General features: G+C 37.9%; 1 protein-coding gene across 1 annotated transcript; it reads right to left on the minus strand.

Moving 5' to 3' along the window:
• Positions 1-10488: 10488 nt before the first annotated feature.
• LOC133727834 (uncharacterized) lies at positions 10489-12371 on the minus strand. Its single transcript, XM_062155233.1, has 2 exons — positions 11102-12371; positions 10489-11023 (listed from the first exon to the last, which is right to left on the minus strand). The coding sequence occupies exons 1-2, from the start codon at positions 11323-11325 to the stop codon at positions 10879-10881; spliced, it is 369 nt and encodes a 122-aa protein (XP_062011217.1). The 5' UTR covers positions 11326-12371; the 3' UTR covers positions 10489-10878.
• Between the last annotated feature and the right edge of the window lie 1750 nt (positions 12372-14121).

Genomic DNA, 14121 nt, shown 5'->3' on the forward strand with positions numbered 1-14121 from the left:
GATAGCATGGTGACACAGTATGTGTGATAGACAAGTGAATCTTTAATCAGATTGCACTGCATTTTATAAAAGAGCTTCATTTTCAGAAGGGCTCGTGAGCTTGGAGCTAAGCTAATGGAGTATAGACGAAGACGACATACAGGGGCTCCACGAATCCTAAACGCACAAACAAACATCTTTTTCCCTCGAGAAAATATTAGAAACGGGGGCGTCACATGCAACCAAAACGGAGTAACCGGGACAAACGGGGCCGTCATGTTGTCACATTTTCGAGACCTTAAAACCGCGTGAGATCACGGACTGTTAATTGTTTTAGATATTTGTAGGAATTAATTAATCAATAAGTTAAACATAATGCACCCAAAATTCTACACCTTTTTTAAAGTCACATGAGCACTCAACCTTTTGAAGTGTTCGTATATTGATTCATTCAACTCCCTCTATTGTATTAGTTAGTTGTATATTTTATTTTATTTTTTAATAAACCCAAATTGGATGCCAATTTCATTCATCACATGTCAGAGCAGCCATTACATACCCTTCTGCTGCTTTCAACTAGACAGATCAAGAAGTGTGGTAGTACTCACAGTGATGCATAGAAATAGGTCAACTCATTATACAATCAAATTCGTAGATAATAGCGTAAATCCTCCTTCAGTACTACTCCAGAGGCACTTAGAGATACATAAAGTGCATAGATCCCTAAAAAATTTAGGAAATTATTGAAAGTAAATAAGCTGCTAACATAGGATCCCTAAAAACAAACGAGAATTTTTATGGGCTTAGGGCAAAACCTTGCCCAAATCACAAAATTTAGAGAACAGCCCAAAGAATAGTGGGCTCAAAGCCCAGCAGGCTGACCCAACTCAAGCCTGACCCCATTCCTTTGCACAACAACCAAACATGCCCTGCTCCAGTCCCGTCGCCGAACCATCTACCAATGCTTCGAGCAGCTGCGATCCCAAGAAAACTGTCCCGAGCCTTAGCCCTCATCACCCATCTGGCAGCGAACCACAAACGATAGGAAGACCAGAGGCCAGACCAGCCCCCGTGTGCCGTCGGACGAGTACGATAGAAATAGAACGACGCTTTAGAACCCTAGGGGTGCGTGCAGCGCGTTCCTTTCTTACGTTTTCTTCTGGTTAAAATACATTTAGTTAGTCATATTGAGACTATGTTGAGTGGTATATATTCTTGGATTATAGAGGTGAAATGAAAAAGTTTCCACCTCAATTTGTTTTGTTTGCTTAATTATATTTGTTCAAAGTAAATCTCCGAGGAGAAAATGTAGGATAAAGACTATATATATATGCTGAGTAATATCAAACCGGTGGGATGCATGAATGTTTGCATGGTGGTGTGTTTAGTGATTCAACTTTAGTCTCTTTAAAGCAATTTGTCGAGTATATTATTTTATTGATACTAAATAAAACATGGAAAAATACTATCAATTTTATGTGTCGATAAAACTCCAAAAGGAAGCAATCACCTTCATTAGCGCATCCTTAGCAGACTCTATATTTTGGCTCCTCACTATTTTAGAGAACATGTTTAGTTTTTTATCTATTTTAGCAACTGCACCAGACTCCTATGTGGCTCTTCATTATAACATTTAGCTATCTCGCTCCTAAATATAGAGAGCGAGATGAGGCTCCCTATAATTTAAAACATTAATTTTAAGTTATTTTATGTAATTTATAAATACATTTAATTAAACTACTTAATCTTCATTTAAAAAATAATATAAATTTAAGGAAAAAAGATGTGAACCATACCCGACCTTCTTTCCATTAGTAACTTTTTGGTACCTCAACTTAAAAAATTCTCAGATTAGTACCTGACGTTCACTCCCCGACCCAACATAAGTACCTGGAACCCATTTGGCCGTTACAACGTTTGTCACTTGGAATATATCAAAGGGTATTTTTGTCTATTTGTATTTTAATTAATTTTTTTTCCTCTCTCTCTCTGCAACTCCCTCTCCATACGTCCCGAACATCCCAAATTCCTGGGATCACTCTCACAATATGCAATTCCCAAACTCACATGATTCGAGAAGAAAGAAAGCTAAAAACTAATGGGTTTCAATGAGTCTCAACTTGCTTCTCTTAATGGCCATGGTGGCCACCAACATTCTCTCTCTCCACCTCTCCTCCACCATCCAATTCCCCAAACAAGCCACCCCTCCCAAAAACTCAGTCCTTGATCAACCCCTCCACTCCATAAGTGACATCATCAACAACCTCACGTGCATCCTCCTCCTCCAACCTCAAACCCTCCTCGGATCTCCTGCTCTACTCCCATCTCTCCCCAATAGCCTCATCCTGCCACAACCACCCTGACCTTGTCAACAAGTACATGGAAGGTATATAAATCAAAACAACTCCCTGGGATTTAATAGGTTTTGCTTAAACAAATGCGAACTTTGAGTACCTCTAATTTTTAGATCCGACCAGAAGCTTCGAGTTTCTTCGATCCGGATCGACGACCCAGCGACTAGGTCCGACGGGAACTCCTCCTTCCGGTCACTTCACGGCGGAGGACCAGCCCATATCAAACTTTCTCCTTGTCCTCGTCCTCCTGGTCATCTTCGATCATCCATATGTCAAACGAGGAAGGAGAATCAAAGCCCGAAATCTTCAGTTTTTTTGGCGAAGTCTCAGCTTTTTCCGGCAATCTTCAGGGCTGTTTGAGGTATGGAAATTCACAGAGTATGTTGCTGTAGTCAACGAGGACTTGAAATCTCTGTTAGCTCCGACTGAGTTGTAATCCATTGCCAAAGGTAAATCTAAGTTCTTGGATTGAAATTGTCCTTTTTCGATATTTCTTGTTGAAAGTTTGGTTGGATGGAAATTGATTTATAAAAAAAAATAATAAGTACCTCTAATTCGTGTGAGAAGGCCAAGCAGGAACCGAATTATAGTCCTAGAAGCTTGAAGGAACAAATTATAGTCCTAGAAGCTTGAAGGAACGAATATAGTCCTAGAATCTGCAGATTCATCTAGAGAGAGTGAAGAAGAAGATAAGAAAGTACAGAGAGAGAGGAAAAAATGCTTAAAGAAAACAAGTCTCCATAACGGAGTTAAATGCAGTTAACGGTTTCAAGTACTTATGTTGGATTGGGGAGTGAACGTCAGGTACCAATCTGACATTTTTTTAAAGTTGAGGTACCAAAGTTACTAATGGAAAGAAGGTTGGGTATAGTTCGCATCTTTTTCCCCTAAATTCAAAACAAGCTAAAATAAAGAGCACTGATGCAGACATATTTCTAAAGTGGCTAGCTAAAATGACTTTTTAGCAACTTTGGCTAAAATTTGACTCAAAAATGGCTAGCATTGCTAAAGATGTTGTTAGCCCCTATGGTCCATCCATTTGCTACTATATATCCATATGTCATATATAATGTCATAAAAGCAAATCCGCACTATTACACATTTAATCTTGCTTGAACTTTTAAGCTGCTGCTCAACTAATTTATCAGAACTAAATTCAATTTAGTCCCTCGAACTTTAGGCCAATCTTCACTTTGGTCCCTCACCTTTTTTTTAATCACGGTCGTCCCTGTTCTCTCAAATGTCATCAGCCTCGTCCAAATTTTAAATCTCCCTCCATTTGTGACATCAGCTGCCGTGCTGGAGCCGACACGAGGACCCACAATTCAGGTTTTGAACCTCAGTTTGGACGAAATGTCTGAATTGGCCCTCGTTACAGTTTTCCCTCCATTACGGCCTCGATTAGGAGACCAAAAACTCAAAACCTAATCCCTAATCTCAAAAAGGACCTCTCGAAAACTAAACACACACTCTCTCACTCTCTATCTATCTCTCATCTTCAACCTCTCAAAACCCAGATTAAATTACCCAGATCAATCGGTGAGTGGATTAGAAATCGAACGTGGCGGTAAACGACATGGTCGAGGTCGACGATGACTGGATTCCTCGATTGGAAATGGAGGCGAGGATATTCCCAATTACGGTAAGTTAGGGTTTTGTTACGGTGAAATTTAGTGTTTTTGCTATTCATTACGGTGGTTTACTGTGTGCGGTTTTCAATTTTGAATTCTAAGTTTATAAATTTAGGGTTTTGTAGGATATGGTTTAGGAAGTTTCTGATTTGGGGTTTTCGAGAATTAGTGTTTATCTATTTCTCTTTCATATGAATCGGAAGATTTGAATAATAGAAGGTCCATAATAGAATATGCATGTGAAGCTTGTTGGGTAGCTAAAATAGAAGGTTTTAAAAGTGGTCCTCGTAAATGCTGTTGTGGTCCTACTGAAGAATTCATTTTTTTACGGTTAGAGTGGTTGGAAACCCTTGTAAACTGGGTTGGTGAGGATTTATGACTTGGGTTTAGGGCAAAATTTTAGTCATTTGTGCTGTTGTGTACTGGTTTTTGTAGTGTTGTACTGACTGTTTTGCTAAGTCATTTTGTTAATCGAGTTTGTTTTTGGTCCTTTGTTTTGCAATACAGTACATCCAGATTATTTTACCATGAAGGTATATCATGGTGGATATGTAGATCACCTAGAAAATAAGTATGTTGGTGGAACCATATCTTATTACCATCATGTGGACAAGGACAGGATGAGCTTGACTGAGGTTGATGGGATGGTGAGGGGTATTAATCCTGATTATGTTAGGAGAAGGATAGACTATTGGTACTCAATAGGATCTGAGGATGATGCAGTCACGAAGTTGAACACTAACAAGGATGTGATCACAATGTGCTGCTGTGTGTCAGAGATAAGGGTGGTGATACTATATCTTGACCACAAGGATCTGCATGATGATCAAGAAGAAGAAGAACTTGATGACTTATTTATGTATAAGGACCAAGTACCAGAGTGGGGGTTCAGTCAAGCTACAACTAGTGGGGTTGTTATTGAGGAGCTTCCTGATTCACCAAGGAAGCCTAGAACATCTGTGAAGATTGAAGAGCTGTCTCCTTCTCCTAAGAAGTAACCTAAGGTGGCCAATACACAAAAGGGTAGAAGATTTAAAAGGTGTGCAATAAGGAAGAAGTTGCCTCCTGTGATTATTAGGGAGCCCTAAGATGATGTTCCTACTCAACAGAGCAGAGCTCTAACCATTGATCCCAGTGATAAGGGAAAGAAGAAATTAGAGATTGACGAACTTGAGGACTTTGAAGGTGATTCTGATGCTGAGGGACAAGATGATGGATGGGTTGAAGAAGAAGAATCACAGGAAAATGATAAGTTTTCTGGAGAAAAGGATTCTGAGGATGCTGATTATAATCCTGCTGCAGATGATGATGAGTATGCAGCATATGGAGTAGATGATGATTTTTTGTTTGATTGGTTAACAGAAGAGGAGGTAGGTGTCATGTCTGAAGAAGAAGGATGTTCTATGGAGGGTGAGACTGTTAGGGGGAGTAATGAGGAGGAGGGAGGGACAAGTGTTGGTAAATTTTGATGATAATGAGGGAATGTATGGGGCTGTGGATTCAAACGAGGAATGAATTGGTCATGAGTATAATTCTGATGATGGTGGAGAGGGAGATAGATTTCCAGAGTTTAACCCTAAGGTGGACATGAGAGACCCTCACTTCTGTAAGGGTATGATGTTTGCTACCCCCAAGATACTTAGGGCTGCTATCAGAGAGAGGGCAATTCAGAATTGTTGGGAACCTTTTTTTTTTTAAGAATGACAAGGTCAGATTGAGGGCTATATGCAAGGCAGATAACTGTCCTTTCGAGTTATTTGCATCAAAAATGTAGCATGAAGATATCCTTATGATTAAGACATACCATGGAGAGCGCAATTATGCAAGAGTATATGAAAATGGGGCTGTGAAGACCCCCTACCTCACTGATAAGTTTGCAGACCAGATAAAGCTTAATCCTCACATTTCAACAGGTATAAGTGTATAATTTTTATCTGAGACTTGTGCATTTGGCTTATTATGTTTTTCAATGTATGCATTACTAGTACGATGATTTGGGTATTTTATGTTTCAGAAGCACTTGCACAGACATGGCAGCTGGAGTGAGAGCTAGAGTTTCTTTTCAACAAGCTTACAGGACAAAGAAGGTAGCTCTGAGACTTGTTGAGAGGTCAATGAAAGAGTAATATGCTAGGCTACAAGACTATAAAGGAGCTTAAGAGGGTGGATACTGATACAACAGTTGACATTATTTGTGACTACAACAACCCTGAGAAGCTCCCTGTTTTTAAGAGGATGTACGTGTGCTGAGGAGCTCATAAGAGGGGTTTTAGGGCTGGTTGCAGACCAATTTTTGGATTAGATGGGTTCCACCTTAAGAGTGCATTTGGTGGTCAGTTGTTGGCAGCTGTAGGGTTGGATCCTAACAACACCACTTATGTTGTTGCATATGCTATGGTAGAGATGGAGAGTAAAGATTCCTGAGATTGGTTTCTGAGGATTTTAGTGAATGACCTTGACATTATGGGAGAAGGAAATGGGTATACCATAATTTCTGACAAACAGATTGGGCTACTTCTAGCTTGTGAAGCTGTTCTCCCACTAGCAGAACACAGGTTCTGTGTCAGGCATCTTTGGACAAATTTCAACAAGTTGTTCCCAGGAAAAGTCATGAAAGACCAGCTTTGGACAATTGCAAAATCAACTACAATGGCTTATTACTAGAAGGAGATGGTGTTGATGAAGCAGATGGACCCAAGAGCTTATGACTGGTTAACAGGTAAGTGTCATTCACTTATGTTTGATTTACATGATAGCATTAAGACTGTTAGGGTTAACAGTTAGTCTATTATTATGTGTAGATCCCAGTGTTCTAAAAATCGGTCTAGGCGGCACCTAGACGCTGGGCGATCGGCAACCGACTCGATTGATTCAAAATCGGTGAAATAGGCGGTCATCATGTTAGGCGTGAATTCGGCGGGTCTGGGCGGTGCTAGGCGCTGACCGTCTCTCTTCTCAGAGTCCTCTATCTCTGTCTTCGCCTTTCTGGCATCCACCGTTAAGCACTAGCTGGCCAGGTTCGCGACCCGACCCGACCCGACCCTCTCCTTGACAACTCTCTCTATATCTCTCTTTCTCTCCCTCAAGTTTTGAGTAGGTTATTCTGAAGTCTCAAGTCTGCAAAGCTCTATGATCTGTGAATCTGTGATAATGGTGGAAAGAGGCAAACGGGCACGGGGTTAGGTGATGAAGAAGATGAACAACACTGCTGTTTCAATTTTTTTCCTTTAATAAATGACGTTCTTCTTGCGACGTCGTTTTAAAGAGTCTCAGTAAAACATGGTCATAGACCCCCTCTCATTCTCTCTGTGACTCTCTGTTTTGTCATTTATTGGGCAAAGGAGAATTGTTATTTTCGTTCTGTCATTAACTAGGCAAAGGATAGTGGGCCAAGGTATGGCTACTTCAACTCAAAGATCAATTGTTCAAACAATAAGGGAGAGACAAGTATATTAAATTAGTGTCAAATTGCAACTGGCATTTCATCATGTATTTTTTATTTTTGATAACTCCATAATTTCTTATTTCAAGTCACTTAACCTAAGAAAATTTGACAAAAAATTTAAAAAAATAAAAACCGCCTAGTCCCCGCCTAGACTCCCGCCTAGTCCCCTAGGCGCTAGTCCCTGGGTCACCGCCCGACTAGCGCCTAGCGTTTTTTAGAACCTTGGTAGATCCTAGAAGACCACCTAAGCACTGGTGTAGAGCATACTTTATCACTGTTCTGAAATGTGATGTGCTTCTGAACAACCTTTGTGAAAGCTTCAATGCCTTCGTCCTACCTGCAAGGTCCAAGCCAGTCATATCATGCTTTGAGGATATTAGGGTCAAGATGATAAAGAGGATTGCCAAGAGGAAAGAGAAGATGAGCAGAATTGTAGACCCCAACTGGCCCAAGCCTAGAAAAATTCTAGAGAAGAACAAAGTGAAGTCTACAACAGATTGCGTCCCTTCTGGTACTGGTAGCCAACAAATTGAGGTAGAAACCATTGGAGGATCCAAATATGTGGTTGATTTGACTAGAAGAACTTATGCCTGTAGGAGATGGGATCTCACTGGCATACCATGTAAGCATGCCATATCTGTAATCAATTTCATGACGCAGAAACCTGAAGAAAATGTAGATGTCTGCTACCAGAGAAGCACCTACCTGGCCATTTACTCTTACACTGTGAGGCCTGTTAATGGCATGAACTTGTGGCTCCCTTCTAATGAACCTGCCATCCTCCCACCACAGCACAATAGGCAGCATGGTAGGCCAAGGACCAAAAGGATAAAAGATGCATCTGAGAAGGAGACTGATGGTCCTAAGCTTGGAAGGTTTCAAAAATCACTAAAGTGTAGCAACTGTGGCATTTTAGGCCATAATGTGAAGACTTGCCATAGGCATCTTCCTAAGGGTACCAAGAAGAAAAAGCTCAACAATGGAGATGCATCATCTACTCAACCTCAGGTTGCTTCTGCTCATGATTTTTGATTGGTTTTTGTCTTTGGATTTGTGCCTTTTTGTTATTAGCAGAAACTACCATGGAGAGTTTGTCATTATACTGATCACCTTACTTACTGCAGGAAAATGGTAACAAAAGGCCCCTAAAGACAAAGAATGAGCTCAGATCAAAGGCAAAGTAGAAAGCTGTGGAACATAAGGTAGTTTCAATGCAAATTTCTTGTGATGGTGATTATACTGAAATGTGATTTGTTTACAAATGTTATTTTTGGCTCTACCACTATAGAAAAAATACAATGAAAAGAAGGCAACAATAAGGGCATCAACAGCTAGACCTGGTGCAAGCAAAGGTACACCACCAAGAGCTTCTTCAAGCAAGGGTAAAGATGCTTCTGCACAAAGTTCACAAGCTTCATCATGGTCTTCTGTGTGGATCAAAGAAAATGCAAAGAATGGTGGAAAATAGAGCAATGGGACAATTTGATTAGTAGCCAAGGTTAGGAGATAGAGATGCATGTTGCAATATTTTTGTGCAACCTTGTGCTGTGTCACATGGTTGCTAGGTCTAATATTTTGAGTAGATGATTAGACCTACAATTTATGCAATTCATTCCAAACTATTGTTTTTTGTTAGTTTGGATGTAAAACAAAGCACATTATATGCATCTATTTAGCTGCTAATGAAGTATGTACACTTTCTGCAAATGATTTGATTTTGGTCATTTTATGGTGTTTTTCTCCTTTCGCAAAGTTTACGGTATGCTTGCAAGATTACAGCCCTTTATGTTTGGTTTTCCAGCAAATTTCAATATTTGGCAAGAACTCTGGTGTTTTTTTTATTAGTTTTGGTGCTTAATGTAGGTTGATTATTAGTTTCAAGATTGAGAAAATTAGAAAAAAACCCAAAAAATGAAGCTCCTTTTAAGAGAAACCCAATCCTATGTTTTCTTTTAATCTACACCCATTCATATAATTAAACCTACCGTATAGGTTTTAAGTCTATAATTAAGTTTTTTTCTCGTTTTTTTAGTTTGACTATTTTACCCTTCTCGTCGAAGAAGGAAAATATTCCTCAAATATAGGTGTTTTTTTTTTTTTTTTGAATTTGAATTGAATTTGAATATGGTATCAGTTATAAACACAAATTAGAATTTAATACCATCAATTTATTTTTCCTGATTTAAAAACGATTAATTGCCTTAATTATTGTATATCTCTTCCTTTCTGATTTGACCTATATATTTGCCATTTTTTAGTAGATATGTTTGTGTAGATAATCCTATTATTAAATATGTCAACGTGATTAATACCTTAATTATTGTATGTAACTGATGCCATATTTTAGGAGATATGTTTGTGGAGATATTCCTTATTTAAAAAGATTAATTGCCTTAATTATTGTATATCTCTTCCTTTCAGATTTAATCTTTATATTTGCTATTTTAAAGTAGATGTGGTTGTGTAGATATTCCTATTAGATTGCGTAGATTTCTCAATCTGATTAAACATCCTTTTGTGGAGGTATTCCTATCATGTAGTGATTAAACATCCTTTTGTCTTTTGTCTCGTATGAAATTTCAGCTATTAATATGGAAGTTATGTGTTTTAGTTGTGTTGTTGTATTCCATTAGTTAAGTTTTATGAAATACGTACTCTCACACGTCACCACTCAATACACAGTTCGTTCACTTGCTACTTTGGGTATCTCTAGATGAACCATAGGTAGAATTGTGTACTTTTTCCTATCGTGCAGGTGTCAAATATCGTATGAGTTTTCACATTCGCAAGTGATTTAGATACCTATCATTTATGAGTTTACATTTTGTGTCTATCAATCAGGGAATAACTTAGGTACAGTAAACCGTAGGTAAAATTGCATAATTTTGTCTACTATTCAGGTGCTACATATATTGACTAACTTTGGTAGCATAAACCCTAGGTAATATTGAATAAATTTGCCTACCATTCAGGTGTTTAACATCTAGTGGGTTTTAATATACGCAACTAATTTAGGTACCTATTATCCAGAAAGTTCACAATTTGTACGTAAATCGTCCAGTGAATGCCTTATGCACATATAACTCCGGTTTCAGGAAATGCATTTTGCTACCTATACTATATGAAACTACTTCACGACCCTCCCCCCTTATGCCCAGGGGAAATCACAAACTACCAGACTTTCCCATAATATTGCCTCCAACGTAAAGACAACCCTATTCACCCCATTAACCCTGTTTAATTGTGCATAAAAAAAAATTTATTCAGAAATAAAATGATTTCCACACGATCCATCGTGTTTTAAGAAACACACTTTAATCATACAAATTCTCAAACATTGCAAAAAAATACATATAAGATCACTTTAAGCATCCACAATCATTAACATTCCAGAAAAGACATAAAAACTGATGAAAGGCCTTCCAAATGGCATTCTTGTCCCTCCCAAACTCCTTTCACAAAGATGAGCCTAACCGTCATTGTTGTCACTTAAGAACCTTCCCAAAACATGTGCTCTCTGCTGAGTCATGGCACCTTTTTTAAAGGTAGACTCTAATTCAAGACCTTCCGATAATCGCTTGATAATGTACGTCACAGCAATCCCGCTGTCCACACTGTACATTAGAAAACAAATGAATAAGCTCATACACACACATATTAGGAGTGCTGATAGTAAGGAACAAGATAATTACCTGGAAGGATCTTGTTTAGGACATTCCTTGCTTGAAATAATAGGGAAATGATGAACATTATTCCTTCCCAACCAGGTAAGAAAGTCCCTGTCTTTGTTTGATACATTGAACGTAAATAGACTCACTTGCCCTTCTCTTTTCACATGTTTCCATATCATCTTGCTCTTAATAATTGATTTACCCTTATCTTTCAAAAATGCCAAGCGTAATAGTGTTAGATACATCTTTGATTAGTTGCTCCAGGATCACCTTGGACAACCTTTTCACTCCAGGGAATCGTCTTTTAATGAAGTAAGAATCCCCTTTTCTCTTCTTCTGGTTAAGGTTGATCTCACGACCTTCAATATTCAAACCAAATAGTTCTGGAATGTCACCTACAGATATGGTACCAGTAATTTCCCCAAACTGAAACGAGTTTTTTTCCTTGTCAAAGCATTTTAAAAGAGAAACGATGTCACTATTAGACTTCCTACAAGCAGAGTCTATTATTTGCCACTCATAAAAAGCTCTAAACAAATCCCTGAACGGTGTGGACTCTATCAGATCAAGCTTCACTTCAGTAATATCTGCCCTTACCTCGTCGGTCATAACACGTCCAAACTTGAGAAGGTCGCACCTAAATTCCAGGTGGGTGTACTCTTTAGCCATCAAAATTAACTTGTAGTATCTATTGAGAAACAAGAAGATGAAACAAAAACCTGCAATAAAGAACTTGTATAGTCTATCATACCTACTCAATAGCAAAAACCTAGAACCATCACAAAACAAATACCTCTTCGTCAGGAGCACACACACCTTTTGAATAGGTAGCAACCACAATACTCATCAACCGTACCAATCGGATATGCTGTCGAACACAAGCAACCCACCAACCTCTAATTGCGCAATCCATTTATATCACAAGCTTGTAGAGATATTGACACCGGCTTTGAATGTACAGATTAGACTCTTCAATATGGAGATTACGTAACCTCCAACCCAGAGGAGAATTTTCAATTGCTGAAATCAAGGGTTGAATAATTTTGGGCGACGTCTATGGGCAGCTGTTTCATGATCGACTTCCATCGACAACAAATCTAGATTTTATTATCAATCCTATTTAATAGTGGCAGCTTTAGTAATTCTTAACAACATTGAGTTTTATTATTTATTCTATTTAATAGGTTTTTTTATTTTGCATAAAAAAAATTAATTGATTTGGGTGTATATTAAAACACTCTTATGATTGGGTTTATTCTAAAAGAGGTGTGTCAATTTGGGTATAGAATCAAATTCCCCTTAAAGATTAGATTATGATTAATTTCAATTTTGGAGGCTTGTGTTTGCTCCCATGATTTTCCGGGATGCCATTCTAAACGATTGTAATTGTTAAAAGTTTCAATGAACTCACTTTTCAAAAAAAAAAAAAAATTCAATTTTGGAGGCAAAATATGTGAAAATGTCAATTTTGCCCTCCTCGCACTATTCAAAACCTGAATTGTGGACCCATGTGTCGGCTCCAGCTCGGCAGCTTACGTCACAAATGGAGGGAGATTTAAATTTGGACGAGGCTGATGACATTTGAGAGAACAGGGACGACCGTGATTAGAAAAAAAGGTGAGGGACCAAAGTGAAGATTGGCCTAAAAATCAAGGGATTAAACTGAATTTAGTCATTTATATTGTTATGTGCCTCATATTTCATTTCAATTGGCCGGATTATTTAGGATTATAGAGTACAATAATAGTCATTTTCATCTCGGGTTGAAGTTTAAGACAGAAAGTTCTCATAGTTGTATGAAAAATACTAATAAGGTATATCAGTATTTTTCATACAACTTTGAGAACTTTCCGTCTTAAACTTCAACCGGAGATGAAAATGACTATTATTATACTCTATAATACTAAACAATCCGGCCAATAGAGTATTGTTTAGTATTATAGAGTACAATAATAATCATTTTCATCTCGGGTTGAAGTTTAAGACGGAAAGTTCTCATAGTTGTATGAAAAATACTGAAAAGTTATATAATACAACTATGAGAACTTTCCGTCTTAAACTTCAACCCGAGATGAAAATGACTATTATTGTACTCTATAATACTAAACAATCCGGCTAATAGAGTGATGGAGTACAATAATAGTCATTTTCATCTCGGGTTGAAGTTTAAGACGGAAAGTTCTCATAGTTGTATGAAAAATACTGAAAAGTTATATAATACAACTATGAGAACTTTCCGTCTTAAACTTCAACCCGAGATGAAAATGACTATTATTGTACTCTATAATACTAAACAATCCGGCTAATAGAGTGATGGAGTACAATAATAGTCATTTTCATCTCGAGTTGAAGTTTAAGACGGAAAGTTCTCATAGTTGTATGAAAAATACTTATATAACAGAAAAATACTGATAAGTTATATCAGTATTTTTTTCATACAACTATGAGAACTTTCCGTCTTAAACTTCAACCCGAAATGAAAATGACTATTATTGTACTCTATATTACTAAACAATCCGGCCAATAGAAATGGAATATGAGGCACATAATAATATAATAAGAACTTAGTTGAGCTCTTTAGCTTTTGCATAACGACCGCTTGGGATTCCAAAGATCTGCGAAAAAAACATGATATGATTTGGGATGGACTTGACGACCCACCTAAAGACTAAAAAGGAGAAGAGAGTAACCGAGCTATGCTATGCTATATATGACCCTTGATAATTCTAATCTTTAAACCTCTCTTTTGTATTAATGGACCCACGCGCTTAAACAAAGTTGGCATCCATAATTTTCTAGGGTTCCATCCGACAGGTATTAGCCGTTAAGACCCCACTTCTGGTGACTGAAGCTGACTTTGTGTTTGAGTGACCTAAATCAATTATCCAACTGAATCCAGGTAAGTCGATCTTGATGTAACCATTAATTATATTTCTGATATGAAATTGTCTAATCTTTTCTTACGTTAATTCAATGAAAGCAATTTGATTTGATTCGATGAAACTGGCTCTGAGCTGTTCTGAAATGAATTCTGATTAAGT

The sequence above is a fragment of the Rosa rugosa genome, chromosome 2 (assembly GCF_958449725.1).
Source record: "Rosa rugosa chromosome 2, drRosRugo1.1, whole genome shotgun sequence".
Classification (NCBI taxonomy): Eukaryota; Viridiplantae; Streptophyta; class Magnoliopsida; order Rosales; family Rosaceae; genus Rosa; species Rosa rugosa.